Source organism: Rattus norvegicus, chromosome 10 (assembly GCF_021556685.1).
Source record: "Rattus norvegicus strain SHRSP/BbbUtx chromosome 10, alternate assembly SHRSP_T2T, whole genome shotgun sequence".
Lineage (NCBI taxonomy): Eukaryota > Metazoa > Chordata > Mammalia > Rodentia > Muridae > Rattus > Rattus norvegicus.
Genome location: NC_141543.1, coordinates 107,962,191 through 107,989,629, shown reverse-complemented (window position 1 = coordinate 107,989,629; position 27,439 = coordinate 107,962,191). Strand labels below are relative to the sequence as shown.

Below are 27,439 nucleotides of genomic sequence, written 5' to 3'. Positions count from 1 at the left end.
TGTTTTAATCTTCTAGCTCCGTACTCTCTGGCTTATTCTGTCCTCACCTGTGTCTAGCCTGTCTCTGGAAAACTATCCCAGTAAAACTGCCACATGCACACACGCCACCCACCACATACACACGCACTACCTCTATAGTGTATAGCTTTTGCTACCCTGCTTTAAGCTCTGGGAACAGACCATGCTACCGGCCTTCACCCAGAGAATATTAGTTCCTCAGGTAAAAAACAAACACACAGACACTCATGTTTTTTTGTTTTTTGTTTTTTGGGGTTTTTTTGTTGTTGTTTTTATTTTTTTTTTGGAGCTGAGGACCAAACCCAGGGCCTTGCGCTTGCTAGGCAAGTGCTCTACCACTGAGCTAAATCCCCAACCCCACTCATGTTGTTTAATTTTAACCTCCTTTTTGGCTCAATTGTTGGGATCTTCTAAGATTTCCTTGGCTAGTGTGCCCTTCTCAATACTCTTAGCTCAGTATCCCAACTTCCCGCCTGGAGAAGTGGCCTATGGCCACTCTGCTCGAGATCTCACATGGCTGGTCACCTTTTGTCCCTCTGAAACATAGTAGAAAAACCCCTTTCCTCCTCTGTGTCTCCTCACCTCCCTTCGGGGACCCAGAAGTAAGTCCTGCCTCTTTCTTTCTGCCCAGCAATTGGCTCCTGATATCTTTATTGATAGATCAAGAACCAACTGGGAAACAAGACCTTAGCATCAGATCCCGTCTCTCTCTCTCTCTCTCTCTCTCTCTCTCTCTCTCTCTCTCTCTCTCTCTCCCTGTCTCTGTCTCTCTCTGTCTCTCTCTCATCTTCAGTAGCCTCCTTTTCCTGTGCTGTTTTCATGTGAGTTGGGCGTATTCTATCTCTGAGTTATTCTGTCAAATCTTTCTCTGATTTGTCACTTTGTCTGCCCCTCATTTAGACATTGCTTTCAAACATGGGTGCTACCTTCTGCAAACTAACCTTACCTTCTCATTAGGGATTAAATGTGTATACTCCGAAGGGCGTGTCTGTATTCTGGCTGGATCACGTCTTTGGACGTGATCCCTTGTTGGAGCAGCCATGTTGCTGGATTAAAATTCCTCTACAGGCAGGAGGCGGTTCAAAGGTCACCCACTGGTTCAGTTGTCAGCCCAAAGTGCACATGTGATCTTGGCAGCCTTCGGGGGCCTCCCAGGACCATACTGAACTTTTGAAGAAACCCCATGCCCTACCGCCATCTTTTTCGCCATCTTTTGTTTGCTTGCTTGTTTGTTTTTTCTTTCTGCAATGCTGGGATGGAACCCAGGCTCCCATACCTGGCTCTGGGTGCCCTTGTATCCTTCCCAGCACATCACACCTTCTGCCCCACCTGCCCATTCTGACTCCTGGCTCCTTGGCTTTCTGCCTTTCTTTCAACATACGTATGCATTCTGAAGCTGTTCTTTCTGAAATGTCCTCCTTGGTCCTGATCTTCCCGGAGACCCGCTTTTTACTTTTGAAGGTTCTACTGAGACCCCTAGCTTTCCTGAGGGTTGTTTTGTTTTGTTTTCTTTTCTTTTCTTTTCTTTTCTTTTTTTCGGAGCTGGAGATCGAACCCAGGGCCTTGCGCTTGCTAGGCAAGCGCTCTAACCACTGAGCTAAATCCCCAACCCCGTGAGGGTTGTTTTAACTCAGAGAGTGCCATGACTTTTTTTCAACCCCAGTGGCCATCCGCTGCCCGGGCCTTAGCCCAGGACCCTTCCTTAGCAAGCTGGTAACTATGCCAGCTCAGAGCACAAGGGAAACGTGTTGAGGTGTGCGGCTGTGACTGGAGAGAAAACTTCCAGTTCAGGGTAGTCTGAAGCAGGCCGCGCCCTCTGACTGACTACTTGGGCCTAACTTTGTTCCCGAGTGCCTTTCCTCCTCACCCCTCCTGGCTGCACACACCTCTCTTCTATTTCTGTCCTCTAGTGACTTGTGTGTCTCTCATGCAACCTCAAACACATTCCCTGCACTCTAGAAAGACTATCTGGCTGCACTGACCACTGGGAAGGGGATGGTGGGACATGGTCATGACCCTTTGTGAAGCTGGCCAGCACCCTTAGGTCCTGGTTGGTTGTTCTTGAATGCAGCCGGCCACCCAGGACCTACACTCATTGGTGGTAACGGAGTAAGCCCATTGAGGGAAGAGGGAAACAGGAGGGCCAGGCTGAGCGGCTCTCCCTGGAAGGCACTTGCCCCTCCAGACCCAGGGATATCCCTGGAGCTTTGTTTGCGCCCCTCATATCTGTTCATTGTTAGAGTTTACATCCTGGGCGAGACAGATGTGCAAGCCTTACTGCTCACACACACCCCTATGCTGCAAGAGCCTTTCATCATCAGAGCCCTGGGCAAGGACCCTCTAGGACTTAGCTACAGAAGCTGTATGCACTGGCTCAGTTGACCGGCTGGAGAAAACCTCCCTCCCTCCATCCCTTCCCTCCCTCCCTCCTTCAGGGGCTTTGTCACTAATGCTGCCTACTGGTAGCAAAAGTACTATGTGCTGGGTAGAGATCAACTGTGTACTGTGTGTGGCACCCTTTGGGATGCTCTGAGGAGGCAGCGACTGCCTGTGTCACAGCAGGGGACTGGCAGAATGAGCCTCACCGTTGGTTAGATATAACTGACCCACCTTCCTGCCCCACCCTTCATGTCTGTCCTGCATCCAGTTGGACAAGCTGAGAACCATCATTGAGAGCATGCTGAGCTCCTCTTCCGCACTGCTGTCTCTGAGCATAACCCCACACAAGTCTCTGGGCACCCTAGTGCCCGGCCAGATTGACCCTGAGGCCACCTGTCCAGCCTGCAGTCTGGATGTGAGCCACCAAGTCAGCCTGCTCGTACAACGCTACGAACAGCTGCAGGACATGGTCACCGGCCTAGCGGCCTCCAGGCCATCCAAGAAGGCCAAGTTGCAGGGCCAGGTAAGTCTCTGCCCGGCCCCCTCACAAGGTAGAGATAGGGGTGGATGGCAAGGGTGGGCTTAGTGGGTGGGACAGCACTGGCTGCCCAAGGGTGGCACAGGGCCTATTACATGATGCAGAGACGCAGGCACAGATGCAGAAGACAGTGTCCTTGGTTACTGGTGTTTGCAACACTTTGTAAACGTCCCCTGGAAGAAAGGCTTGCTGCCGGGCTTGGGGGGCGTCACCAACAGATCTTGCTCTTGGATGCAAGAATTTGGATTTGGTTCAGATTTTGCCTATACCTCACCTCTCGAGGATCATGGGACAGCATAGGACATGTGAGCCTCAGTCACCTACCTCTCTGATGACTCCAAAGGCCACTGATGCCAGTCCAGCAACCAACATGTGGGGAGATTAGTGGCTACATCCAGAGGAGGGGCACGACTGTCTTGGATGCCTCTGAAACAAGCCAGAATGGGTTTGAAGTGAGCGTATGTGTCGGGCGATGGATGGTTCTGATTTTAATATTCATGTGTTCATTTGCGTGTGTGCATGTGTGCGTACGTGCCCATGCATGTTGCACGGAGCACTTGCAGAAGCCAGAAGATAGCGTTCAGGGGTCAGTTCTTTCTTTCCAGGAAGTAGGTCCTGGGGGGGTTGAGGTCAGGTCACCAAGCTTAGCACCAAGTACCCTTTACTTGTGCAGCCACCACCCTGGCTTTGTCTTACTTATTACAGTCTCTCGTGGTAGCCCAGACTTTCCCTAGAACTTCCGATCTCAGCTTTCTGAGTGTGGGGGCTACATCGTAAGTTCTGAAGGCAGCCGACTATGGGACTGCTCTCGGGCTGCCCCAGCAGCCTCCAAAAGTTCCCCCTGTGACTACTGTAGGATGAGGAGCTGCTAGGCCACGTGCAGAGTGCCATCCTGCAGGTCCAGGGCGACTGCGAGAAGCTCAACATTACCACAAGCAACCTCATCGAGGACCATCGGCAGAAGCAGAAGGACATCGAAGTGAGCAGCCGCAGGGCGCCCACCCCACCCACCCCTGCCACCCAGCAATGCCCACCTCTCACTTTCTCTGTCCCGTGGGCCTCCAGGTGCTGTATCAGGGGATAGAAAGGCTGGAGAAGGAAAAGGCTAACAGAGATCACCTGGAGATGGAGATTGACGTGGTGAGCCTCTGGCTCCTCCCCAGCCAGCGTGCATATATGTGTGTGCGTGTGTGTGTGTGTGTGTGTGTGTGTGTGTGCGTGCGTGCGTGTGTGCATGTGTGAGTATGTGCGTGTGTGTGCACGTGTGTATGTGTGTGTGCTTGTGTGTGTGTGTGCGCGCGTGTGCATGTGCATGTGTGAGTATGTGCGTGTGTGTGCACATGTGTGTATGTGTGGGTGCACATGTGTGTGTGTGTGTGTGTGTTGGGGTGGGGGTGGAGGTGTTGAGGTGGGGAAGGCAGGGAATTCGAAGTCAGCTGGAGACACAGACACAGAGGACGGCTGGAGGAACATTCCCACCCCATGCTGGTCTCTCACGCAGAAAGCCGACAAGAGCGCTCTGGCATCCAAAGTGAGCAGGATCCAGTTTGATGCCACCACAGAGCAGCTGAACCACATGATGCAAGAACTGGTGGCCAAGATGAGTGGTCAGGAACAAGACTGGCAGAAACTTCTGGACAAGCTCCTGGCAGAGATGGACAGCAAGGTGAGGGCGGGAGAAGATGCAGGGCGGGTTGGGTGGCTCTCCTGCCATCGGGGCACCGCCGTTCTCTTCAAGGATAGATTCCTCCAACCACCCCACCACACCCCATCTACCTGCTGCCTCAAGCTCACCTGGTGCCCATCCCCCAGCTGGACCGCCTGGAGTTAGACCCGTTGAAGCAGACGCTGGAGGACCGCTGGAAATCACTGCGGCAGCAGCTCAAAGAGCGCTCCCCACTCTACCAGGCTGACGAGGCAGCTGCCATGCGGAGGTGAGGCCAAGAAGGCAGCAGGGAACGCTGGGCGCCCCAGATGAGCAGTGAATGGCTTATTCTGCCCAGAACTGTCAATCAGGTGAAGGGGCGGCATTTTAGAGTTAAATAACTTGGCTAGGGATCCTTCAAACAATGGTGGGGAAAGGAAGAAAGGAGGTGTGAGACTCTTGGGGTTGGATTGTGGTACACTGGATTTCTCTCAGGGGCAGAGAGACCTCCAAGACGTCCCTGGGGAACCTGGCTAGGGAAATCCCACATATGTCCACCAGGCGGTACCAGAGGCACATACAGGATATGTCCAGCTGGCCCAGAATGTGTGCCTGCGAGGGATGGTTAGGACCAGGTGAATTCCCAGGAAGTAGGACAGGATCTGCCACTGGTCCTGCAGGGGGGCCAAGCTCTCTGGATCTCACTGGCTGTGTCCCATTCCTGACAGGCAGCTCTTGGCTCATTTCCACTGCTTGTCGTGTGACCGTCCCTTGGAGACAACTGTGACTGGACAGTGAGTAGCCACACCTCAACCAAGCGTCTGGTGGCAGGGAGAAGGCACCCCGAACCTACCCATCCTGCCTCTTGTCCTGGGTCCGTTTCTGTCCCTGGTCCCCGAGACTTCCTATGGGGCCTGTACTGAATAGTGAGGGCCGTCCTGTAGAACATGGCAGAGGGTGGCTGCTGGTGCTGAGTGGTGGGATTTCTCTCTCACACACACCCCTCCCCTTTCTCTCTGTCCCTGCCCAGAGTCCTCTCCATGACCCCCATAATTCCGAGCATGCCAGGGCACCGCTCCGTCCGGCCTTACACTGTGTTTGAACTAGAGCAGATCCGACAACAGAGCAGAAAGTATGCGACAGTAGGATCCTGGGCAGGGCTGGGGAGGGGCAGAGGGGGACCAAGATGGCTCCAGAATGGGATCCTGGACAGGGGAGGGAAGGGGGGCGGGAGGGGACCAAGATGGCTCCAGAGTGCACACTGGAAGTAGTCCAGAGCGTCTCTGACCAGGATCAGGATGGAGAACACTAAACGGACTTCCTTTTCTTCTTTGTATTTCATTGGTCTTTTTGTTTGTTTTGTGTTTGGGTTTTTTTTTTTTTTCCGTTTTGTTTTTGTTACATTTTAAGCATCTCTTTGGTTGGGGAAGGGGGTTTTTAAGCTAGGGAAAACTTTCCTCAGCAAGTCTGGTCCCTCGAGAGTCTTTTAGAGGTGCTGGGCTGCCTCGGGCAAGGGCGATGGGCCTCTAACAGTTCACACCGCCTCCTGTACACTGGGGGCCTGAACTCCTAGAATGCCGTCCTTCCACCCAGGCACCACACCAAAGCAAGTGTGAGCCGCGCAAGGTCCCGGAGAAAAGTGCTTGCGGAGCTCCGCGTGGTCCCGGGCTGACCTCCTTTCTTCTGCCTGGGTCTCACAGCCTGAAGCTGGGCAGCAGCTTCCCTCGGGGTGACCTGTCGCAGATGGAGAAGAGCGTGGGGCGCCTGCGTAGCATGCACTCCAAGATGCTGATGGACATCGAGAAGGTACAGATCCACTTCGGCGGGTCCGTGAAGGCCAGCAGTCAGATGATCCGAGAGCTGCTACATTCCCAGTGCCTCAGCCACCCGTGCTACAAACGGTAGGAGGGCAGAGTCCAGGGACATGCCAGCCCTGGTGACAACCAAGTTTGGCCTCTGCTGGCTCAGGGTCCATTTCAGGGATGGGGATGGAGGAGACGGAGCAGCTGGGGTCGGGGTCGGGGCAGCGAGGGTGAGAGTGTACTGTGAGTATGTGCGCGCACACACATAGCGTGTGTTGTGTGTGGCCTCAGGCTTACTTACCTGCCTGTCCCAGGTGACACCCCTGGGTGGCTCAAAATGACTCCCGTGTGTCTGTCTACCTTCCAGGGGAGCAGATACAACAGATTACACCTACTCGACTGTACCCCGTCGCTGTGGGGGCAGCCACACCCTCACCTACCCCTACCGGAGAAACCGCCCGCAGCACCTGTCTCCTCTGGAGGAGATCCAGATAGCTATGAAGGTCTGACCACAGTCACGGAAAGGATAGCCCTGCTCTGCCCACTCTGGAAAACCACCTAAAGTCCCATCAGTTGGCCCTCTGCCCCGAGGTCCCTCTTTCTCTCCTCCCTCCCTTGCTGTCTAGGGGTTGCTAGGCAACCTCTTTACTGCCGAGCTACCTCCCCAGAGTTGCTCAGGCAGGCCTTGAACTCATGATCCTTCAGCCTCAGCCTCTCAAAGTAGCTAGGATATACAGGTCTGGCTCTCAGCTGGGTAGAATGCCATCCTTCCACCCAGGCACCACACCACCACCTTCCACCACAGGCCGCAGAATCCCACGGTACCTCCTCCCATCTTGCACTCAGAGCAGACCCCGCACAGGGGGCCCTTTCTTTTTTTGAGAGTGAGTCTTGCTATTTTCTGGCTGGACTGGTACTGGCTTTATCTCCCAGACTGGCCTTGAAGTCAGTGGGAAGACCGCTGCCATTCCCTCAAAAGCCAGGATTACAGGCATGTGGCCTCGGGGAGGCTTGCGGGGAGGCAGGGGCTGGCAGGGCGGCTCTGAGCACTGCTTGCTGACAGTGTCTGCACTCCGGCCCGCCCCGAGGACACATACCCAGGAAGTTACAATGATAATGGACAGGCATGTCCCCCTCTAGCACGATGAGGTCGATATCCTGGGCCTTGATGGACACATCTATAAGGGACGGATGGACACACGACTGCCGGGCATCCTAGGGAAAGACGGTGAGTCCAGACAGACAGCCTTGAGTTCCTTCGGGGTTCTTCCTTGGGTGACAAAGGACAGTTGTCTATCTCCTGGTATGGGGATGTCTGGGATCATTGGGTCCCAAGTACTTTCTCCTGAAGACAGGTGGCTGCTCTGTGGCCAGTCACCCAGTAGTGGCCTGTTCTTTCTTACTGGCCTTCAATGCTCACACTTCCATGGGAAGCTTTCGGGCCCCTACCTCAGGTCCCTGTAACAATACAGCCAAGCCTTGACGGACTTCTCAAGACGCAGCAACGGGTGGTCATCTGGTACCAACACCAAGCGGTAACCGACCAGGCTCCTGAGGGCCCCGTTCCAGTTCACACCAGAAGTGGATGGCGGATCACTTCCCATCCTGCCTCGTGCCTTCCTTATTTTCTCTTTCCCTGCGCAAGGCTGACACGTACAGGTCCTCAGTGCATCTGAGTGGGTGGGCAGACTTGACGAGCAGGTAGACGTGTAGATGAATGTGGTATTTCTAAGGGGCAGAGCCACAAACTCAGCGTGTGGAGGACCCCACCTCGGCTGGCTCCTCGCCTCATGGGTCCTCCCACAGCTCTCGCTGGTGCTCACCCTCCTCCTGCCCTTTCAGCCCCAGGAATGGCGAAACACAACAAGGCTAAGCTCCAGCAGCTGCAGCAGCTCCAGCAGATGCACCAGATGCAGCAGCTGCAGCAGCTCCAGCATGCCCGGCCCCACGTGCACAGGCAGCCAAACATGGGCAACCTCGGCATGCCGCCCTCTCGGCCTCAGAGTGCACAGATGTTAGCTGACAGCAATGCAGGTAGGTTTCTTCCAGGCAGCCTGGACGCTGTCCCCGAGCCGTCCTCCTTCCTGATAGCACTCCAGCCTTCCCCCTGCCCAGGCGAGAGACAGTGAGGGCCAGGGAGCTCATGGATGGAGCGGGACGGAGAATGGAGAAAACCCAGGTCCTGAACGTTTGGCATGTGCCGGGTCTGTGAGGTGACCGCTGTTGCTGTCCTACTCAAGAGGTCATGGGGACAGAGATGCATGTACCCAGTTCTCTGGCTCCAGGCCCGAGGTCTTCCCTGCTCAAACACAAACACTTTTTCTTTTGGTTCTTTTTTTTCCGGAGCTGGGGACCGAACCCAGGGCCTTGCGCTTCCTAGGCAAGCGCTCTACCACTGAGCTAAATCCCCAACCCCAACACAAACACTTTTAAGAGCCAGGCTACAAGGCCAGGATATGAGCAACCCCTTCCCCCACACCACCACCACCATCACTACCACCGCCGCGGCCACCATCGCTACCATCACCACCACCATTACCACCACCACAGCCACCGCCACCACAGCCACCATCGACACTACCACCACCATTACCACCACCATCACCCCCTGTCCCTAGCCTGTAGGTATCCCTCTCTGTCTCTAGGCCTTGAGAGCCCCTAGCGTTCCTGGTCTCCCCTGAGAAGCCAGATCAGCTAAAAGTCCAAGTGGCTTGAGGACTCTGGGTTTGCATGAGGCCTACGGTCCTTGCTAGAATGTGAGGCTAGGACCCACACTGCCAGGTGACCAAGCCAGTCTCTCCTCATCGGTCATGGACTTGTTTGCATGAAGGACCAGCTCTCCGCAGAGGCAGGCTGCTCCATGACAGCCCCACACAGTGTTTTGCAAATGCTTGTAGGAGACCTAAGGCTCACAACACATTCATACATCACCTCCTCGAGCTTTGCCTGTTAGACCTCCAAGCTCTGTAACGTATTTTCCATTCCTACCCTGCGTTTGTGAGATCCGGGGGCACAAGGTAGTGTGCACGGTACCGTGGTGCCATGCAATCGAGGTACATGAAGGGCTTCTTGCCGGGCTATTTAGGTGGTTTTGTCTGTGCATCAGCCTACACTACACCTACACTGACGGGTACAGATCAACATTAGCCCCAGGAACAAGTAACAGGAAGTGGTAGGTATGGGGGGCCAGACAGAGCAAGCTGAGCCCCTCCTGTCTTGCAGTTCCTTCAGGGCAAAAGAAAGACAGACCAGTCTCTTCTGAGGGGCGTCTCCTGCAGGCGAATATCCCCACAGACATGGGAAGTCTGCCGGGTAGCCAACCCGGGATGAACCTGCAGATGGATATGCCTCCTGGGGAGGGGATGGAGGAGCCCACCCGGGGACCACGGTCCACCACTGCTCACTGAACAGACAGAAATAAACGTTCTTAAGGAGTTGGGTGCCAAGGGATCTCTCTGAGGCCCAGCCTGAAGACCAGGAGGGTAGGTACCTGCTGTTGGCCGAGCCGCTCTGGGCTTCTAGGCCTCCCCGTCTGAAGGACATCAGTTCTGATTTATGGTTGGAGCTGTTGGGAGGAGGCAGGTGCTCAGGGAGGGTGAGATGTTGCATTCCGGGCAGAGAGAATAGCTGAGGAAGACTTCAGGCCTGGTTCTGGGAGCCTGGGAACAGGGTGGGCCTGGTCAAGTCAGTGGTTATCGGACAGTGCTGTCTTCTGGTCTGGGGCATTCTGGGTAGGCTGGGATCCATGGTGTCTGTACACCAGTTCTACTTGGAGGCAAGGGGCTGCTGCCCCCTACTCTCTGGTCACAGGGTTGGGGTAGGTAGCTCCCGCTCGGCACAGGGCTTCCAGGCAGAACCACACACTGCCAGAAGGTTCTGCCATGTCCTGCAGTCCCCTTGGATCAGCTGCTACAAATGGCAGCTTCAAAGCCACCCCCGGTGGAGGGGCTTGGTGCATGGCTGTCTTGGCTAGGTTAGCAAGAGTAGGGCTCTCATTCCATGGTGTCCCCAATGGTGACTCAGCCCAGTGTGCTCACTCTACCTGCGGTCACTTGCTATCCAGGATTCTTTGGGTTCAGGGTCTGGGCAGCTGAGTCCCCAGGACCACTGCTACCCAGCTCCATCTTTAGCTAGGGCCTCCAGACAGATCTTAGGGGTCCACAAGAGAGCCTGACCCGACTTGGGGTCAAGGAAACCCTGCATCACACTATGCAAGGCCAGCCTGGGCTACCTGGCAATAACTTGTCTCAAAATAAAGCATGTTTGTATTCCCACCTCAGACTGAGGTGTGCAGAGGGGGAGATGGGGCACCCCCAACACCAGTTTCCATGACTCCCTCTCAGAGAAAGCATCTGGGGCAAGATGTTCACCTTGAGGTGTGAGAAAGGGGGCGACAAAAATCACACAGGAAAGTGTGGCAGGAAACAGCCAAGAAACAGGTTTCTCACTGAGGCGATGGGCTTAGCCCAGGGTGCCCTGGGGTGGAGGCTGCCCCTAGATTAGTATCTTCCTCTTCCTTTTCTGTCTTAGGCGTTCACACTTGTGACTGGATGGGAGCAGAGGCCTGGCTGTGGCCCCCTGTAGGTATCCCTTGACTACTGAGCTTTCCTCTGAATCTAAGGGCAGAGTCAGGATCTGACCCGCCCCTCAGCTGGTGTCTCCCACACTGGTCCCTCCCTGGCAGTGAAATGTCAGGTCAGCTCAGTCTCCCTGGTCTAGAAGTTGGTCTCACAGGCAGTTACAACAAACTCTCCTTGACCAGGACCTGCCTCACAGTCACAGGGACAGGACACACATTCCGTGGTCCTGTTAGATGGGTCAGCCTCTGCCATCCCATACCTGGGGAGCTGCCCCACCCTTTCCCCACAAGCTGGTACCTCTGAATGGACCCTGCCTGGCCGCCCACACACCTGCAGGGACTTCCCCTTCCAGCCTGGGAAAGCACAGGTGGGCAGGGGCAAGTCTGCAAGGAGGCCCAGGGGCTGGAACTAGGAAACAAAACTGAAAGGACAAACCCAGCTCCCAAGTCCAGCCATGTGTCACCAGCAACAGAGGGTGGCTAGGCCCATTGCTCTGCTCCACCCAAGGCAGGGGTGTGTGTGTGTGTGTACCCATGTGTTGGCCTCCTGGCTAGGGCCAAGGCAGGTGTGTGTGTGTGTGTGTGTGTGTGTACCCATGTGTTGGCCTCCTGGCTAGGGCCTGTAAGTTTCATTTCACTTTGGCTCCGACCCTCCCTACTCAGCTGTCCTCAGAGTTGAGGGGCTGGCAGGGTTTAGATCCACCGGTGTCAGGAAGAGCTCCAGGAGTAACTCACTGCTAACACCCATTTAATATCCTGCTGGAGGCTAAGAGGTCCTGGCTCAAAAACTGCCACCGTCACTGAGGGCCCCCTCCAGGAATCCAGTCTTTGTGGCTTCCAGGCTAAGTTAAGGTACAGGACTAGGTCAGGACCTGCCCCTGCCTGCATCACCTAACATGAGGGGCAAGGAATGCCACAGCCCCATGATCGTGCTCTGCCCCCAGCCAGGGACCCCAATGACCTTTCCCACCAAAGCAAACAAAAAGCACCACAAACCAGGGAAGTTAGAAAAGTCTTTTAAGTTTTTAAATTAAAATTGCACCCTGGTGCATTGATTTTAATTTGGGAACTCAATCCAAGGCAGTTTCTCCTTAGTGGTGGCCCTCTGGCCCTGGACACACACACACAGACTGGGGGCCCGCAGAATAGCTGGAACAGCAAGGGATGGGACAATCAAATATCCATTCATCAGAGGGCAGCCAAGTCTTCAGTTCTGCACACCTTGCTGGTGATTGGGTGACAAGTTTCAGAGTCAACAAGAGGCCACCACCAGCAGAGATGAAAATTGTCTACCAGTAATGGGGTAGAAAGTCCATGATTCTGAGGACCCTTCTGGGACCACCTCCCTTGGGGGTGGAGCTTCTCAATGGCTGGTGTGCCTTCTCCTTCCCAGAGTAGCACGGCTATCCAGCTGCATGCTCACTCCATCTACGATCACCCTTTGTTCCCCACAACTGGGCAGAGGTGAGCCTTGCCCTCTGACTGGAACATGTGTATAGGCCCCACTCTCTCACAAACATTAGCTAAATTTATATTCATATATATTATAGTTATATATTAAAAAGAGGAAAAAAAACTTTCCTGGAGAGAAACTCCTGAAGAACCCAAGTGGCTCAGGACGTTTGCTGTCCCCCCACCCACAAAAATTCTCTTATAAAATCTTCCAGTGCGATCTTGAAGAACCCCCCCGCCCGCTTCTGTTTCCCCCCTCCCTGCCCTCTCTGTGTCCCCACAACCCTGGACTGCCCCCTGCTCCAGCCCAGCGGGGTCCAGTCTCATCTCTGGCCATCCATAGCTGCCATGGCTTTCTGAGGGGCGCCCCCCTGTGATGCTCCAGGGGGCCACGTGGGCTGTGGGCAGTGGAGATGGAAGGTGTTGGGGGAAGAGGGCGGGATCCAGGGCACCTGGTGGTTGGGTGGGGATGCGGCCCAGAAGGGGCTGAAGTTGGCAGGGGGGGAGCAGGCTACAGCTGTCATGGGGCTGCTGCTGCTCTGCAGGCCCTCAGAGGTTCGAAGCTTGGAGAACATGGCCAGCGCATCAGGGAAGTTGGGTGGTGTGGCAGGGGTGTTGCTGGGAGTACACATCTGCAGGGAGAGAAGAGAGGTATCACCGGTGAGGCCACAGGGCAGGACCCTGGTGCCTCTAGCCCACAGGTAACTTCAATAGGATTGAAACACTCATCTTCCCCAGAACCAGAGAAGGGCGAACAAATCCAAGCTGCCAGGGCTTAGGATGACACCCAGCGAGGGGCGTGAGATGGCAATGGTTAACTCCAACAAGCTAGGGTGTCACTGTGAAAGGACAAGGGGCAGCCCGGGACACTGCTGCCCAGCTACTTGCCTGGCTTGGGGGAGCCAGCTGGCTTCCTCCACAATCTACCCTCAGATGTCCCCAGAGAGTTAAGCACCAGGGAGCAGGCAAGGGGGACAGCGAGGGGGTCTCCTCCCTGCATTAGCAGGGCAAAAGCTGCTCTTAGAGCTTCCATTCATTCCAGAGTTCAGACAGTGGGTCTTGGACCCCGGCACTTGCCACTCACTACTTCTGAGGTACAGATCTGGTTAGCTCGATTACTCTTTCTGTAATACAAACAAGGAGACTGGTCCCCATAGCAGTGCAAACTACAGTTACGACTCTGGGCTATTCCAGGTGTACGGAGGCCCACACCTCGGGTCTGGGCTCCCAGTACAAACATGCAGCAGCCTCCCACCCAGATGCCAGCAGCACACTCCTAGGAACAGGTGGGTCAGAGCCCAGGACCTACACGAGCTAGTTCTGACCTCAAAGCCTCTTCTCCCTCAGGAGGCCAGGGAGTCCTTTCAACTTCTCCTAATTTTAGCAGTACTGGCTCCTCCCCAAGGCACAGGGCACTGGGGGTAGGGCGCTGAGACACAAGACAGGATGCTAAAGCCTTATCACTAGTTAGAGCAAAGCCAGACCCCCTCACCCTGCTCACTGAGGCTGTGCCACCTCGGCTCTTAGGGAACTCTGACCATTGTCTGCTCCAAGGCCCTGAAGGGAAGGCCTTTGGCCTCAGGCAGGTCTGGCCCCACCCAGACACTTCCCTCCTCCCCTCAAGATTCCCTGCCCACCCCCATGACTTCTCGGCAGCAGGAAACAATGAATGGGGGGTTGCGGGTGGAGGCCAGTTGCATCAGAGCATCGTGACTGACTTCCCTAGTCAACCAAGCCAGAGGCCAGGTCTCTTCTCCAGGAAAAGCCTCAAGGGTTAGAGGGGCCTGTGCCCACCTGCCTGGGTGAGCACAGGCAGGTCTCCCTGCCTCTCTGCTTTGGTGAAAGCAGCCTTGAACATTTTCTGAGGGCCCACCTATAATCTCAAGTAATCCTGTGTCCTGTCATGGGCGAAGTCCTCCAGCTTCCCTCACCCTACAACTGCCATTCATGCCCCTCCCCCAACACAACCCTGAGGACCCTTATCTCTGTGATAGTCATCCAACTGTGGCTGTCAGATCTACAGGACAACCATCCACCAGTTATGACCACTTTGTGCTGACTTGTCTTCAAACAAAGTATTTATCTGAGACAGGATGTGGCTAGATACCCCAGGCTGACCTGGAGTTCACAGCGATCCTGCTGCCTCAACCTCCCAAGTGCTGGGTTCCAATGTTTACTTAAGTCTTCTAATTACTTTTGTCTCAAAACCAGGACTGACTCCCAGAACGGGACTGGTGTTCCCTATCGTGCTGGCAAAGGACCAGCACAAGTCCCTCATACATGCACTGATTATAATGTCTGAGTTACAAAACCAGCTGTCTGCCCAAGGGAAGCTTCCAAGGAAAACACAAACACACACACCACACACACACACACTCCACATAGGCACCCACATAGACAGACAGACACAGATTTGGAAAGGTGGGGAGGGAGGGGACTCCAGTTCAAGCTGGGGCCTGCTGGCTTCCTTGTTCCAGGCCCTTCAGCACAGCTGCGCTCTTCTGAGTGGTCTCGTGGGCAGGAAGAAATTAAACAGGGACTGAGGCAGAATACCTCCCAGGTCCAGGAAGCTAGCAATCTGAATGGCTGGATGCAGGGGAGGGGTCTTGGGGATGACGAATCCCTCCTGAATCTCCCAAGAGCTTGGCCGCAGTGGCCAGGGCCTACAGCCAGCACCATTCATGTCCCCATCTTACTCCAAATGCTGCGAGCTCGTTTAAATTAAGGCAGACTCCCCTCCTTTTCTCCCTCCATTTGATCAGAAGAAAAAAAGAAAAGAAAAGAAAAGAAAAAAGAAAGAAAAACAGTGCTAAGAACAAGACACAGAAGAAGACCGATGTGTAGTCTGTCCCTTGGGGAGAGCCAGGGACAAGAACACCCAAGTCCAAAAATGTCCAACAGCAGATAGCCTAGGGAATGTTTTACCACCGCTCTCCTGGGCCCAGGCCCTCCTACATGCTTGGAGCTAATAGCTAACTAGGAGTTGGAGTGGAGGAAGGATGTTCCTGGCCCCAGGAAGGCAGGGTACCCACTGGCCAGAGGGCAAAGGCCTAGCCTGAAGCCAAGCTGGAAAACGACAAATCCAGGCTTGAGGAACTGATTCGTGGACTGTTTGTCTAACATACTGAGATTAAAAGAAGTTCTTGGCCTTATCTCAGGTATATAAAATCTGTATACCCTCCATAAAGGTTATGTTCCCTTGAGGCTTCGGAAGGGCCAGCCTACCTTTGTGGGTAGAGCTGGACTTCCGGAGCCAGGGTGGATCTATCCCTTCCCTGTTTCCTGCAGCACTGGGTGGCTGTGCGGCTGCTGCTGTGTGTGTATGGCTGAGTGTTACATCAACACACACAATCCCTAGCTCCGTCGTGTGTGTGTGTGTGTGTGTGTGTTTGTGTGTGTGTGTTTGGCATTTAAGACACAAATCCCTACCTCAATCCCCTCCCCTGGAGTCCCCTAAGGTGGTCTGGTTATCCTCGAGCCCCATCCCCATCCTCTGCTAGCAGAATCCCAACATCCTGCTGGGAGTCGTCTTTCCTTCCTTCCACCCCCACCTCCCCAACACCAGGACCCATACGCCCAGGGCACAGCGCCCGACGCAGGGCCTCAGGCCCCGATCCAGGAGCCTGGAGGCGGGTCCCAAAGTTGGGCGAGCCAGCGCCGGCCTGGGAGCGCTCTTTCCTGGAAGACATTTTGGCTCTTTGTTTACATTCGCGGCGCGCCGCTCCCCGGCAACATGGCTGTCACCGGCGAGGCTGACAGCGACCCTGCCGCACCGAGCGCCCGCTCCGCCGCACTGGGGGGGGGGACACTTACCATCTGCGGGTGGTGGTGGCTGTTGGGAATGTTGCTTTCTTGAAAGAACGTGCTTAGGGCGGTCTGCGGACAAACACGAGACGCAGCGGCGTGAGCGAGGCCTGGTCGCCCCGGCCTCCCCGCCGCGGCCCCTCGCGACCCCCAACGCGCCCCCCGGCTCCCGCGCACGCTCCCGGCCCCGGCCCGGTGCACACCTCGAACTGCCAGTGGGCCGCTTGCAGCAGCTGCTGCGCCTGGTCGGCCGCGCAGCCCGCGGCCAGCACGAACTGGTTGATCATGACCTGGTGCCGCAGCTCGTCCGTGTTCACCGACATGGCGCTGGGCGGCCGCCCCAGTCTCGCGCTCCCAGCTCCGCCGCCGCCGCCGCCGCCGCCGCCGCCGCCGCCGCCGCCGCCGCCGCCCGGCGAATGTTGTGGTTCGGCTCGCGCGGCCGCGCCGACGCCGCAAACAACAGCGCGGGGCGGGGCCGCCGGGCCCAACGTTCGGGGGCCGCGAGTGGACGCCGCTGATTGGCCCACGCGCAGACCGGCCAGGCGCCGGCTCCCACACGGACGTTCGATTCGAATCCTGCGGCGGGCCCGGCCGCTCTGTTTCTCTCCTCGCCTGGCCGCGCCCATTGGCGGAGCCGGCGCCGCGGGGGCGCCCCGGCATTGGCCAGCCTCCGTGTTTTGGCTGTTCCTGGTTGGTGGTTGGCTGGGACGGACGTCGGGGGGCGGGGCCTGACGCGCTGATTGGCCTACCGTAGGCCTGTTTGAACTCAACTCGAAAACCCTGAGTGAGCTCTGATTGGTGGAGATCGCCAGTGTTTGCTGTTGTAGGCGTGGGGGTGGTGCTGGCCAAGTTCATTCATTACTTCATTGAAACTGAACATGCTCAGCTGGAAAAGCAAGACAGAGTGCCTTTGACTCATTTCCTCTGAAAGATGTGGTCACCTCGAGAAACAGAACGATCAAAATAGAAAACACACAGAACCTTCGCAGCTACTCGACTCTCAAGAGTATTTAAATTTTAAATAGCTTCTAAACAAATCTCACTTTAAAAAAAGAAAACTTTTGAAGCACAGCACAGAGTCAGATCCTGGATTCATTTCTTAACACCAAAAAAGGAAATACAAAAATCAAACCAAAACAAACAATAACAAAACAAAACAAAACAAACAACAACAACAACAAAAGAACCAGGCGGGAGTAACGCTCAGTGAGTGGGAGGTAAAGGCATTCGGATAGCTCTGAGTTCTAGGCCAGCCTTGACTACATAGTGAGTTAGTTCCAGGATAGCTAGGGCTACATAGAGAAACTCCAAACACACACACACACACACACACACACACACACACACACACACACACACGAGGGGGGGGGGGATGGCCAGAACATGTTTTGCATAATCCAGCCCTGGGGGTTTTAAAATCCTTGTGCTTAAAAAAAAAAAAGTATCTGGTTTCAGCAGGAAGATGTTTCTTTGTCACTATGCCCTGATCAGCAGTACACTGATACATCTATTCACATGAGATTTACTTTGTACTGGGTATTGAAATGATCTAAAGAGGACTTAAGGTACACAAAGTGATGAACTTGTCTGGTAGGAAAGCACTACACACTGTCAGTAAGAGCCTCAAACATCCAAGGATTTCTGTACCATGGGGAGGAGTCCTGGAACTGTTTCCCACCCTGATCAGGAGGACTGGATTGGGGATTTACTCTGAAGGCTTCTCTCTCTGGAAGTCATATACTGTTTTTCATCAGAACTGATTACAGAGCAAGTGTGTTTTCTTTTCTTTTCTTTTTTTCGGAGCTGGGGACCGAACCCAGGACCTTGCGCTTGCTAGGCAAGCGCTCTACCACTGAGCTAAATCCCCAACCCCAGAGCAAGTGTGTTTTAACTAGTTAGGGGTGTGAAGAACATTAGGACAAGAAGAAAACAAGCCCTGCTTCTATGTATTTGCCGGTGAAGGCAGGTGCAGGGAAAGTCAGTTCTCTTTCTATGCTGCGGGTCTGCAAAACCAGACTGGGGTGGTCAGCCCTGTTTTTATTTTACCTAAAAGGATTAAATTTTGCGTTTAAGAGAACTTGCCCCCTTTTGAAAAGTATATAGATAAGAATAAGGTTGCACCCCATGGGGTTGGGGATTTAGGTCAGTGGTAGAGCACTTGCCTAGCAAGCACAAGGCCCTGGGTTCGGCCCCCAGCTCCGAAAAAAAGGAAAAAAAAAGGTTGCACCCCATGTTTGCATAGCAATGAGAGCACTGCTAGTGTGGACGCTGGCTGGTGGAGAGAGTTTGCCTAGCCTAACGGAAGCCCTGGCTAGAGCCCTGGTTATCTCCCCAGCTCCACAAGAAGAGAACAAAAGGCTCTGGGCGCTCAGATGAGTTAATCTTGTTTCTTTTGTCCTCGTTGTGTTTGTTTGTTTTGAAGGTACAGGAGTGCTACAATTATCTTTGGATGCCCCAAAATGCCCATGGGCTGAGAGGCCTTAAGTGTGGCTGAGAAGCCAAGTATAGTTATCCCTCCCTCCACAGCCGTGTTTCAGGGTCCCCTAAAGCTGTTGACACTCAACTCCTTTTATGTAGTATAACATAACATAGCATAGCGTTTGTTCATAATCCCTACACAGCTTCTAGTATAGCGGAAACAGTCTCCGAAATACCTTATAATATCTAATAGAATGCAAGGACTGCTAAAATAGTTGTACTGTGGTGTTTGAGAAACAAGGGGGTGGGGAGCAGGGAGCCTGTGCATGTTTTAAAAAAGAAAGAAAGAAAGAAAGAAAGAAAGAAAGAAAGAAAGAAAGGAAGAAAGAAGGAAAGAAAGAAAAAGGTCTGTACAGACACAATTTTCTGTCCTGATATTGTTTTTATCACGGGCTTCTTGAATGCAGGGATGTGGTTGTGTAGGCTAGGCAGCCCCTTTAGAGCTTACAGATCCCACCCCACCCCAAGGTAATTGCAAGGTGAAAATAGGAAGACACAGACAGCAACCTGCACTTCCAGGGATCTCAGGCCAAGAGCTGCCCTAGAACAAGGAAGCACTGTTGTCACTGTGGGCTGCAGGTTTTCACAAGTACGTACAGGTGTCCAGCGTGCCAGGGCGGTGAGTAGCAAGGTCTACTTGGGGTACAGACATTTTAAGAGAACGTGCCTATAGCCTATAGGTCTTCATGAAAAAGTTCTCAAGCCCACAGCCATGGTGGTACCTGGAGGCCGAGGCAGGAGGATCAGGAGTTGGAGGCTAGCCTGGACTAGGTAGAGAATTATCCAGCTCTCAGGGAAAATAAAAGCTGAGAAATCTGTTGTTTCCTGGACATGAAGACAACTAATCCCTAGGAATCAGCTAATGTTTACCCCGTGCAGGACCCAGCTGTGGACTGCCGGGACAAGTAGGCCAGGCTCCTAGGCCTGAGGGGCTAGGGCTCAGGTGATCTTCTGTGGGCGAAGGTCATCCCAAGAGGAGGCAGGAAGAGCTCCAGAAATGTGTGTGTGTTCTGTGGTCCTGACAGGCAGAAGGGCTTAATCAATACTTAGGCTTCTGAGAATGTGGTTCAAGATGAATGGCTGGGAGCAGAAGGAGTGCCAGCCTCCGGGGCTCCTGGGCTCCCCGGAGCAGCTCCCTCCTGGGAGGAGCGGGGGAGAATGGATGAGGTCATGTTTGCAGAGGACTTTGAGCTGTGGAGATGAAAGGGAATCAAGCGCAAGGTGTTATTAACTGAAGGTGTTATTATCTTAATCTGAGAGGACAATACAAGGCCAGTGAAACACTGCAGTAAAAACACGCCATTAATAACGAGTGGAATACAGTGGTAGCCTCAGAGAGAACAAAATCTTTGTTGCATCCATGACAGGGCCACAGAGCTCTGGAGAAACAGCTCCCTGTGTGGTGCGTGCATAACAAGATCATTGTGAGGGAGCCCCTAAGCCTGCGGGCTCACAGTAGTGGACCATATAGCACTCTGTAGCCCTGGGCTAAGCACTTCCCACGAGCCACACACTTTTTTTGTCTGAGGACCATCTGGGAGGCAGCTAAGGGACATAGGTGGAAAGGATTCTGCCCAGCACCCAGCAAGTAGTGTCACACCCGGCTACCTCCATTACTATGAGAGGGGCTCAAAGGGGCCTCTTCTAGCGAAGTGTTTTGTTTTGTTTTGTTTTGTTTTGTTTTCCCCAGAGGCTCAGTGGCAACCTCTAGGGATGCAGTGAGTGGGTCTGGAAGGGCAGAGGGTTAACGATACAGAAGGGTAGAGCACTGCTGGCAACCCCCCACATTTACTGAATCCTCAATTTCCAAGCTGATTCTTTTTCCCTCCCTTCCGCTTCTTTTTGTCTGTTTGTTATTTATTATTATTATTATTATTATTATTATTATTATTATTATTACTTTACTTTGTCTTTTGACACAGGGTCTTCACACAGCCCAGGCCGGCTTTGAAATCACCAGGTAGCCAAGGCTGACCTTGAACGTCTGAGCCAGGTGCTGGAATTAGAAGCCCACGCCAGCATTCCAGGGGCTTCCTTCCTCCTCTCTGTGCCCCGACCCAAGCAGCTCCAATGAAATTGAGAGAATTTAAGGGTGCCAGGTTCCTAATAAACCTGAAGCTTGGAGAGAGCTCATAGCCCTCCAAGGTCAGGTAGCACCGAACCCTTTTTTCTGTAGCAATAAACAAGATCAAGGTTGGGTACATACGGAAGTTCCTTTCATTCCCAACCTTCCCCTGCCCCCCCCCCCCACAAGGCCAGGTCCTCCTATGGGCACAAATTCTTATCTGTAGCCCAGGCTAGCCTCGGATCTCTTGGTTCAGACTCTTGATTTCTAAGAGCACAAGTGTGATTTTTTTTTTTTTTGAGACAAGGTCTTTCAACCTGGCCCTGGCTGTTCTAGAACTTTATGCACTCAGTTGTGCGAACTCTTAAAATGTCACATCCCACTTTCAAGTCCAGACGGCCCACTAGAATCTCCTTAGAATCTACTGCCTAGATGGTACCGACAAGACCGGAAACGGCTTTCATCTGTGTTGTTGGAGAGAGAAAAGCCAAGGCTGATCCCCCAGGGATGAGTCCATGCTGGTTTATACCAGATTATGTTTTCTACAAACTGTCACATGCCTCACAAAGGACAAAGGCCAGGCCACTCCCGGCCCAGTTAAAGGCATTCCCCCGAAGCAGCACATTGGTCTGCACGCTCAGTGCCGTCCCAGGCAGCCCGTGATAAGGTAACCCCACCTGTGGTTGCTAGGTGTGTCTTAGCAATCTACAGGGGCAGGGAGACAAAGGGAGGATTGAGGAACAGCCTCCGAGCAGTCTCCTCCTCCTTGGGTGGGTGGGTATGCTGGCTTCCTGCTCAGACGGACTCTCTCCTAGGGAAGGGAATGAGAGGTCAAGAGCTAGTCATCCGCGATCCCCAGTGAGAACATCTGCCTGCTGAGAACACACTACAGGCCGGCCCACTTCTAGTTCCCTGGCTGAATCTCCTCATTTCATAGAGGAATACGCATTACAAACAAAAGACCCAAAGCCCGTGCATCACATCACACACACAATGGCGATTTCCAAATGCAAACTCTGCTTCCTTCACCAGTCATGACGCCCAAATTCCCCTCGATCATTCTCCAGTTCGTTCATGATCCATGACCCCGTGATCCTGATCCCCGTGATCATGATCCGTGCCATCGTGAGACTCGGTTCCTCGCTCATAGCCACCCTGGTGGGTGATCTTAGAGCTGGCTTTTCCTTTTCTCCGTGACTCCGTGAGGCAATTCTAGTCAAGCTAACAGTTACAGATCCTGAGGAAATAGTCTGAGGAGGCTCGTTAGAGCGTAAAGAACAGGAACCGTGAGGCATTTAAGTAAAGGAGCTGGGTAGTGAGACCGGACAGCACAAACCAAAACAAGGCCAAAGGGAGACCCGTTGAAGAGCTGGACGTGTGGAGCACACCTGTAATCCCAGTACTCAAGAGCCTGAGGCAGGAGGACCACTGAATTTAGAGGCTAGTCAAGGGAACATAACCAACGTATTTACTGGAAGAACTCCAAGACAGCACATCACAGATTCCTCCCACACGTCCATGTTGAACGCTGCACTGTTCACAGCTGGTGAGTTATAGAACCAACCTCGGTGTCCGCCAGCCGAGACGTGCTGTATATGTTTGTTTTGTTTCTGTTTTATTGAAGACGTGGCTTCTCTGTGTAACCCTGGCTGTCCTGGAACTCGCTCTGTAGACTGGAACTCAAAAAGATTCCCCCTACTTCTGCCTTCTGAGTTTGTGTTACTACCTCCTGGCTGGAATTAAATATTTTTATATTTATTATGGACGTGAACGTTTACCTGCATGTATGTCTGTGCACCATGTGTGTGCCTGGTTCCCACAAAGGTTGGAAGATGGCACTGGATCCCCTAAAACTGGAGTTGTGGGTGGTCGTGAGCCACCGTGTGGGTGCTAAGAATAGAACCCAGGTCCTCAGTAAGAGCAACAGGTGCTCACAGCCTCTGGGGCATCGTCTCTACCTCCTGCAGAGGGTTTTGTCAAGGCATAAACTAGAACAAAGCTGCACAGTGGTGGTGGCGCTTGTAGCAACTCACACCTTCAGAGGTAGATGGATCTCAAGAGTTCGAGGCTAGCCTGGTCTACAGAAGTAAGCTCCAGGACAGCCAGGGCTGCACAGAGAACTCTTATCTCAAAAAACAAACAGGGGTGGGGGGGAATAGCAGCAGCAAGACCAACTAGAACCAGAAGAAGAAAGTTCTATCATTTGTAGGACCCTGGAGAAAAATCACAATGAGTGGAATAAGATGACCTCGCAAACGCACATTCTTTTTTTTTTTTTTTTTTTTTTTTGGTTCTTTTTTTCGGAGCTGGGGACCGAACCCAGGGCCTTGCGCTTCCTAGGCAAGCGCTCTACCGCTGAGCTAAATCCCCAACCCCGCAAACGCACGTTCTGTGTGGTGTCTCTGACTCGCGGTTCCTAGATTTTTTACATAGAAAATCTTACACCAGGAGGTAGAAGTGGAGTTGCTCTGGGGAACCGAGCCGACTGACAGGAGGAGGGGCGAGAAATGGGAGGGGGGTGGGGGCCTGGAGGTAAGGGTGTGAGAGGGCACAGTAGCCATCTGTGTAGAAATTGGGTGATGGCTCACTTGGTAAAGTACTTGACCTTCAAGCCCGAGGCCCTGAGTTCGAGTCCAGCCCCCACATAAACAAAACAAAATAGATGGGTAGTGGTGGCCCAAGCCTTTAATTCCAGCACTCCGGAAGAGGCAGGCAGATCTCTGTGAGTTCAAGGCCAGCCTGGCCTGCAGAGTGAGTTCTAGGATAGTCTGTGCTACACAGAGACACCCCCACACACACAGCACCCCACCCCCGTCTCAAAACACCACCTGAAACCCTTCACAAAGCCCGAATGGGTTTGGAGCTCAAGAAACAACCATTTGCAGGGCTGACAGGCACCTGGGCTGGGTGTGGAAGGGTGAAAGTCCCTTTCTCTGGGGAAAACCTGCCAGTGCTGTCAGATTGGCCCTAAGAGTTCTCAGGCTCACCAGGTTAGACCGAGCTAGGCAGCAGTAACTCAGTCCTGCAGGTTTACCTCTCACCCGTGCTAAGTTCAGTAGGTCAAGAAAAAACTACCCTCAGGGCAGTGACATCGTTTTTTTCCATTAAGTGGAGGCTTCCAAGCTGACAAGCTACACCCCAGGGGGCCTGTTTTTGTAAATAAAGCTTTATTGAAATGCAGCTGGCCTTATTGCTTGTCATCTCCCCCTCCCCCTCCTGCCTCTTCCCCCTTGATGCTAAGGTTTGTTAAGCAGTTGTTTCACAGACTGCAAAAGCCCATGATGCTTTTAATCTGAGGCATGCCAACAGTCAGGGCAAAGCCTGGGGGCTGAATGCCAGCAGCGAGATGGAGTAATTCAGAAGCAGCGTACTTTCGTGGTCCAGAGAAGAGTCACATGACTTCTCTGAAGTCCAGGTCTCTTCCCCCATACTCAGAAGTTGAGGAGGAAAGGGTGTGGGGACACATTAGCAGAATCTGCCACTGATTTCGTAGACGGCCAGGCTATGGCGACGGAGTAAATTCGTGCTTGCCCGTTTTTCTCTGAATCTGGGTGTTTATCTTCCATTTAGCTGGTTAGTTGAAGACAGTTTCTATGTTGTCTAGGCCTGCTGTGAGCTTCGCTATGTAGCTGAGGATGCAGTTGAGGCCCCCTGCTTCTGCTGGGATTTGATCATCTACAAATTCACTTATCTTGATTTACTTAGATACTTTAGGGACAGAGTCTTGGTCTCCAGACCAGTCTGGTCTGGTACTCGTTATGTGGACCAAACTGGCCTTGAGCTTTTGGCAAGTCTCCAGCCTCGGTCTCATTTGTTCTGGGATTATAATCATAAGGTTTTGGGTTTTTATTATTATTATTATTATTTTTTATTTTATTTTATTTTTTTGCAATGGAAGGTGTCTTGGTTATTGTTCTATTTCTGTGAAGAGGCGCCATGACCAAGGCAGCTTATACGAAGACTCGCTAAGTTGGAGGCTCGCTTTTAGTTTCCGAGGGTGAGTCCACAGCCATCATTGCTGGGAGCACGGCAGCAGGCAGGCAGACATGGAGGCAGGCATGGTGCTGGAGCGGTAGTTGAAGGTTTACATCTTATCCTTTTTTTTTCTTTTCTTTTCTTTTTTTTTTTTTTTTCGGAGCTGGGGACCGAACCCAGGGCCTTGCGCTTCCTAGGTAAGCGCTCTACCACTGAGCTAAATCCCCAGCCCCTACATCTTATCCTAAGGAAGGAGACAGAAGGAGAGTGTGCCTGTGCCTTGCATGGGCTTTTGAAACCTCAGAGCACACCCCAGTGACACACCTCCTTAAACAAGGCCACATCTCCTAATCCTTCCAAGCAGTTCAACTAGGAACCAACTAGTCTATGGGGACGTTCTCATTCAGACCCCCACGCTAGGGGTAAACTGCAGGGCCAGGTCATAGTAGGTAATCACTCTATCGCTGAGCTGTATTCCAGCCCCCGGGAGGGACTTTTAACAAGTTAGTACTTGTTTTATTATTCTATCCATGTGTATACACATATTTATGTGTAAGCTTGCGTGCACACATGCATATGGAGGCCAAAGGTTTTGGTTTTCTTTTGCAAAGTCTCCCTGTACGGTCCTGGCTGTCCTAGTATTTACAGCGAGGCCATGTTTTTCCTGCCACTGTCTCCTGAGTTGCCACCTTGAGTTGATGTCACCCCCAAGCAAGTGGTCCTAGAGTGCGGACCAGCCAGGTCCAGGAAGGGAATTTAAATTGATCAGGACTCAGCAGAAAAGACAGAAATGTTGGAAGCGGTATAAAGTCTCTCACAAGACAAGAAGGTTTCAGTAACTTTCAGGGACATAGGAAGTAAACACGTAGTACAGAGGGGGGACATGTGGGGGAGGGAGAGGGAGGAGGCAGGAAGGGATACAGAGGGAGGAGGGAGGGAGAGAGAGAGAGGGAGAGAAGAGAAGAGAGAGAGAAAGAGAGAGACAGAGATTGGTTTTGGAAAAGTCAGGCATCACATCTGTAATTCTAGCACTTGGGAGGATGAAGCAGGAGGATTGCCAGGAGTTCAAGGGTACCAGGGGTTTATAGCATGTTCTAGTATAGCCCAGACTACAGGATAAACTATGTCTCCAAAGAAAGAAAGAAAGAAAGAAAGAAAAAGAAAGAAAGAAAGAAAGAAAGAAACAAAGAAAGAAAGAGAGAGAGAGAAAGATAGATCATCTCTGGAGACCTGGACCGGAAGTTTATCATTTTATAGTTTAAGAGTCAAATCCTCCTTGTCTTTATGAACCAGGAACCTCCAAGGTGAAAAACGGTGGAGTGTTGTTTCCTGACCCCAAGAGTGCAGGCCACACTGAGTATTCTCTGGACCCAGTCAGAGTGGGGCTGTTAACAAACACAGGGCCAGGGTTTGGAGGAAAGAGGAAGGAAATGCTTACTGTGCACAAGCGCTTGTGCATATCAGAACTGGAAAACCCCCAGGATTTTAAGTTCAACATGTGTGCCAGGCTGGGCCAGGTCTGCCGCTCTGAAGCCTACATCCAGCTAGAGAAAATCCCGTGTCCTGCCTTCCAGCCACTTCTCAGAACAGAGCCACCGAAAGTGCTGTGTTTGGAGCCCCCAGAAGCAGAAACAACCCCCAAACCCCAAACAGAGCTGAAATGGGAAGAACTGAGCAATTCGATGGGGTGCCTGCTAGGCCAGGCAGGCAAAGGAATTCAAAAAGCTCTGGGCTCAAAATAGCGTTTCTCGGGGGTTCCATTACGTCTGCGCCAGAGCTCTTGGGGAGAGATGTGGGCCAGAGGAGTCTGTGTGGTGCTGCAGACCTGGAATTCTACCACATGGTAGACTGAGGCGAGAGGATTTTAAGTTCCAGGCAAAATGAGACGCCGTCACAAACAAAGCTTCCCATGAAGCCAGGCGAGGTGACACAACAGGTGACTGAGATCCCAGCCCCTGGGATCTTCCATGAAGCCACGAACCTGGGGGCAGAAAGGCCAGGAGTTCAAGGTTAGCTCTACCAAATAGCCAGGTAGAGGCCAGCCTAGGTGTGTGTGTTGGTTAGTTTTTCTGTCGACTTCACACAAGCTAGAGTCATCTGAGGAGAGGACCCTTGAATTGAGAAAACGTTCCTGTCAGATCACCTGGTAGGAAGCCTGCAGGCACTCGATTTGTAGGGGAGGGTCCAGACCACTGAGTGACAGTTGTATAAGTGACTGGGTTGTATAAGACCTGCAGACTGAGTAAGCCAGGACGAGCAAGCCGGTAAGCAGCGTTCTTCCTTAGCTTCTGCTTCCGTTCCTGCCTCGAGCTCCTATCCTGGCTTCCCTTAACGACGGGCTGTGAGCTGAACGGAAACAAATCTTTCCCTTTTCAAGCTGCTTTTAGTCAGCAAGAGAAACCAAACAAGGACACTGGGCTACATGAGGTCTTGTCTCAAAACAGAACCAGAAAGGACGCGCAGGTGGGAGTGGGGCACACCTTTGCTTCCCAGCACTTGGGAGGCAGAGACAGGCAGAGGTCTGTGAGTTGGAGACCAGCCTGGTCTACATGAGAGCCCTCTCTTAAAACAACAACAAAGAAAACCGGGACTCAGTTTCCCCAGCTTGCTTCTGTCTTTGCTTCCTTATTTGTGTGTGCGTGGTGGTGTTGTTCCTGTTATTTTTGTGCCCTAGATCAGTCAGACTGAAACTCCATGTACCCGA

General features: G+C 53.0%; 2 protein-coding genes across 2 annotated transcripts in view; one reads left to right on the top strand and one right to left on the bottom strand.

Annotated features, from left to right (window-relative positions):
* Positions 1 to 9,811, top strand: part of Qrich2 (glutamine rich 2) — a 28,397-nt gene extending 18,586 nt beyond the window's left edge. Inside the window, 12 exon segments of the mRNA NM_001416895.1 lie at positions 2,666 to 2,920; positions 3,792 to 3,914; positions 4,001 to 4,075; positions 4,437 to 4,601; positions 4,748 to 4,869; positions 5,309 to 5,374; positions 5,611 to 5,712; positions 6,281 to 6,481; positions 6,750 to 6,885; positions 7,523 to 7,610; positions 8,225 to 8,416; positions 9,605 to 9,811. Of these exon segments, the coding sequence (NP_001403824.1) occupies positions 2,666 to 2,920; positions 3,792 to 3,914; positions 4,001 to 4,075; positions 4,437 to 4,601; positions 4,748 to 4,869; positions 5,309 to 5,374; positions 5,611 to 5,712; positions 6,281 to 6,481; positions 6,750 to 6,885; positions 7,523 to 7,610; positions 8,225 to 8,416; positions 9,605 to 9,789 (1,710 nt within the window). The 3' untranslated portion in view covers positions 9,790 to 9,811.
* A 2,150-nt stretch (positions 9,812 to 11,961) lies between these two features.
* Positions 11,962 to 16,556, bottom strand: Ubald2 (UBA-like domain containing 2). The gene is made up of 3 exons (NM_001398606.1): positions 16,421 to 16,556; positions 16,227 to 16,289; positions 11,962 to 13,045 (listed from the first exon to the last, which is right to left on the bottom strand). The coding sequence occupies exons 1-3, from the start codon at positions 16,538 to 16,540 to the stop codon at positions 12,737 to 12,739; spliced, it is 492 nt and encodes a 163-aa protein (NP_001385535.1). The 5' UTR covers positions 16,541 to 16,556; the 3' UTR covers positions 11,962 to 12,736.
* Between the last annotated feature and the right edge of the window lie 10,883 nt (positions 16,557 to 27,439).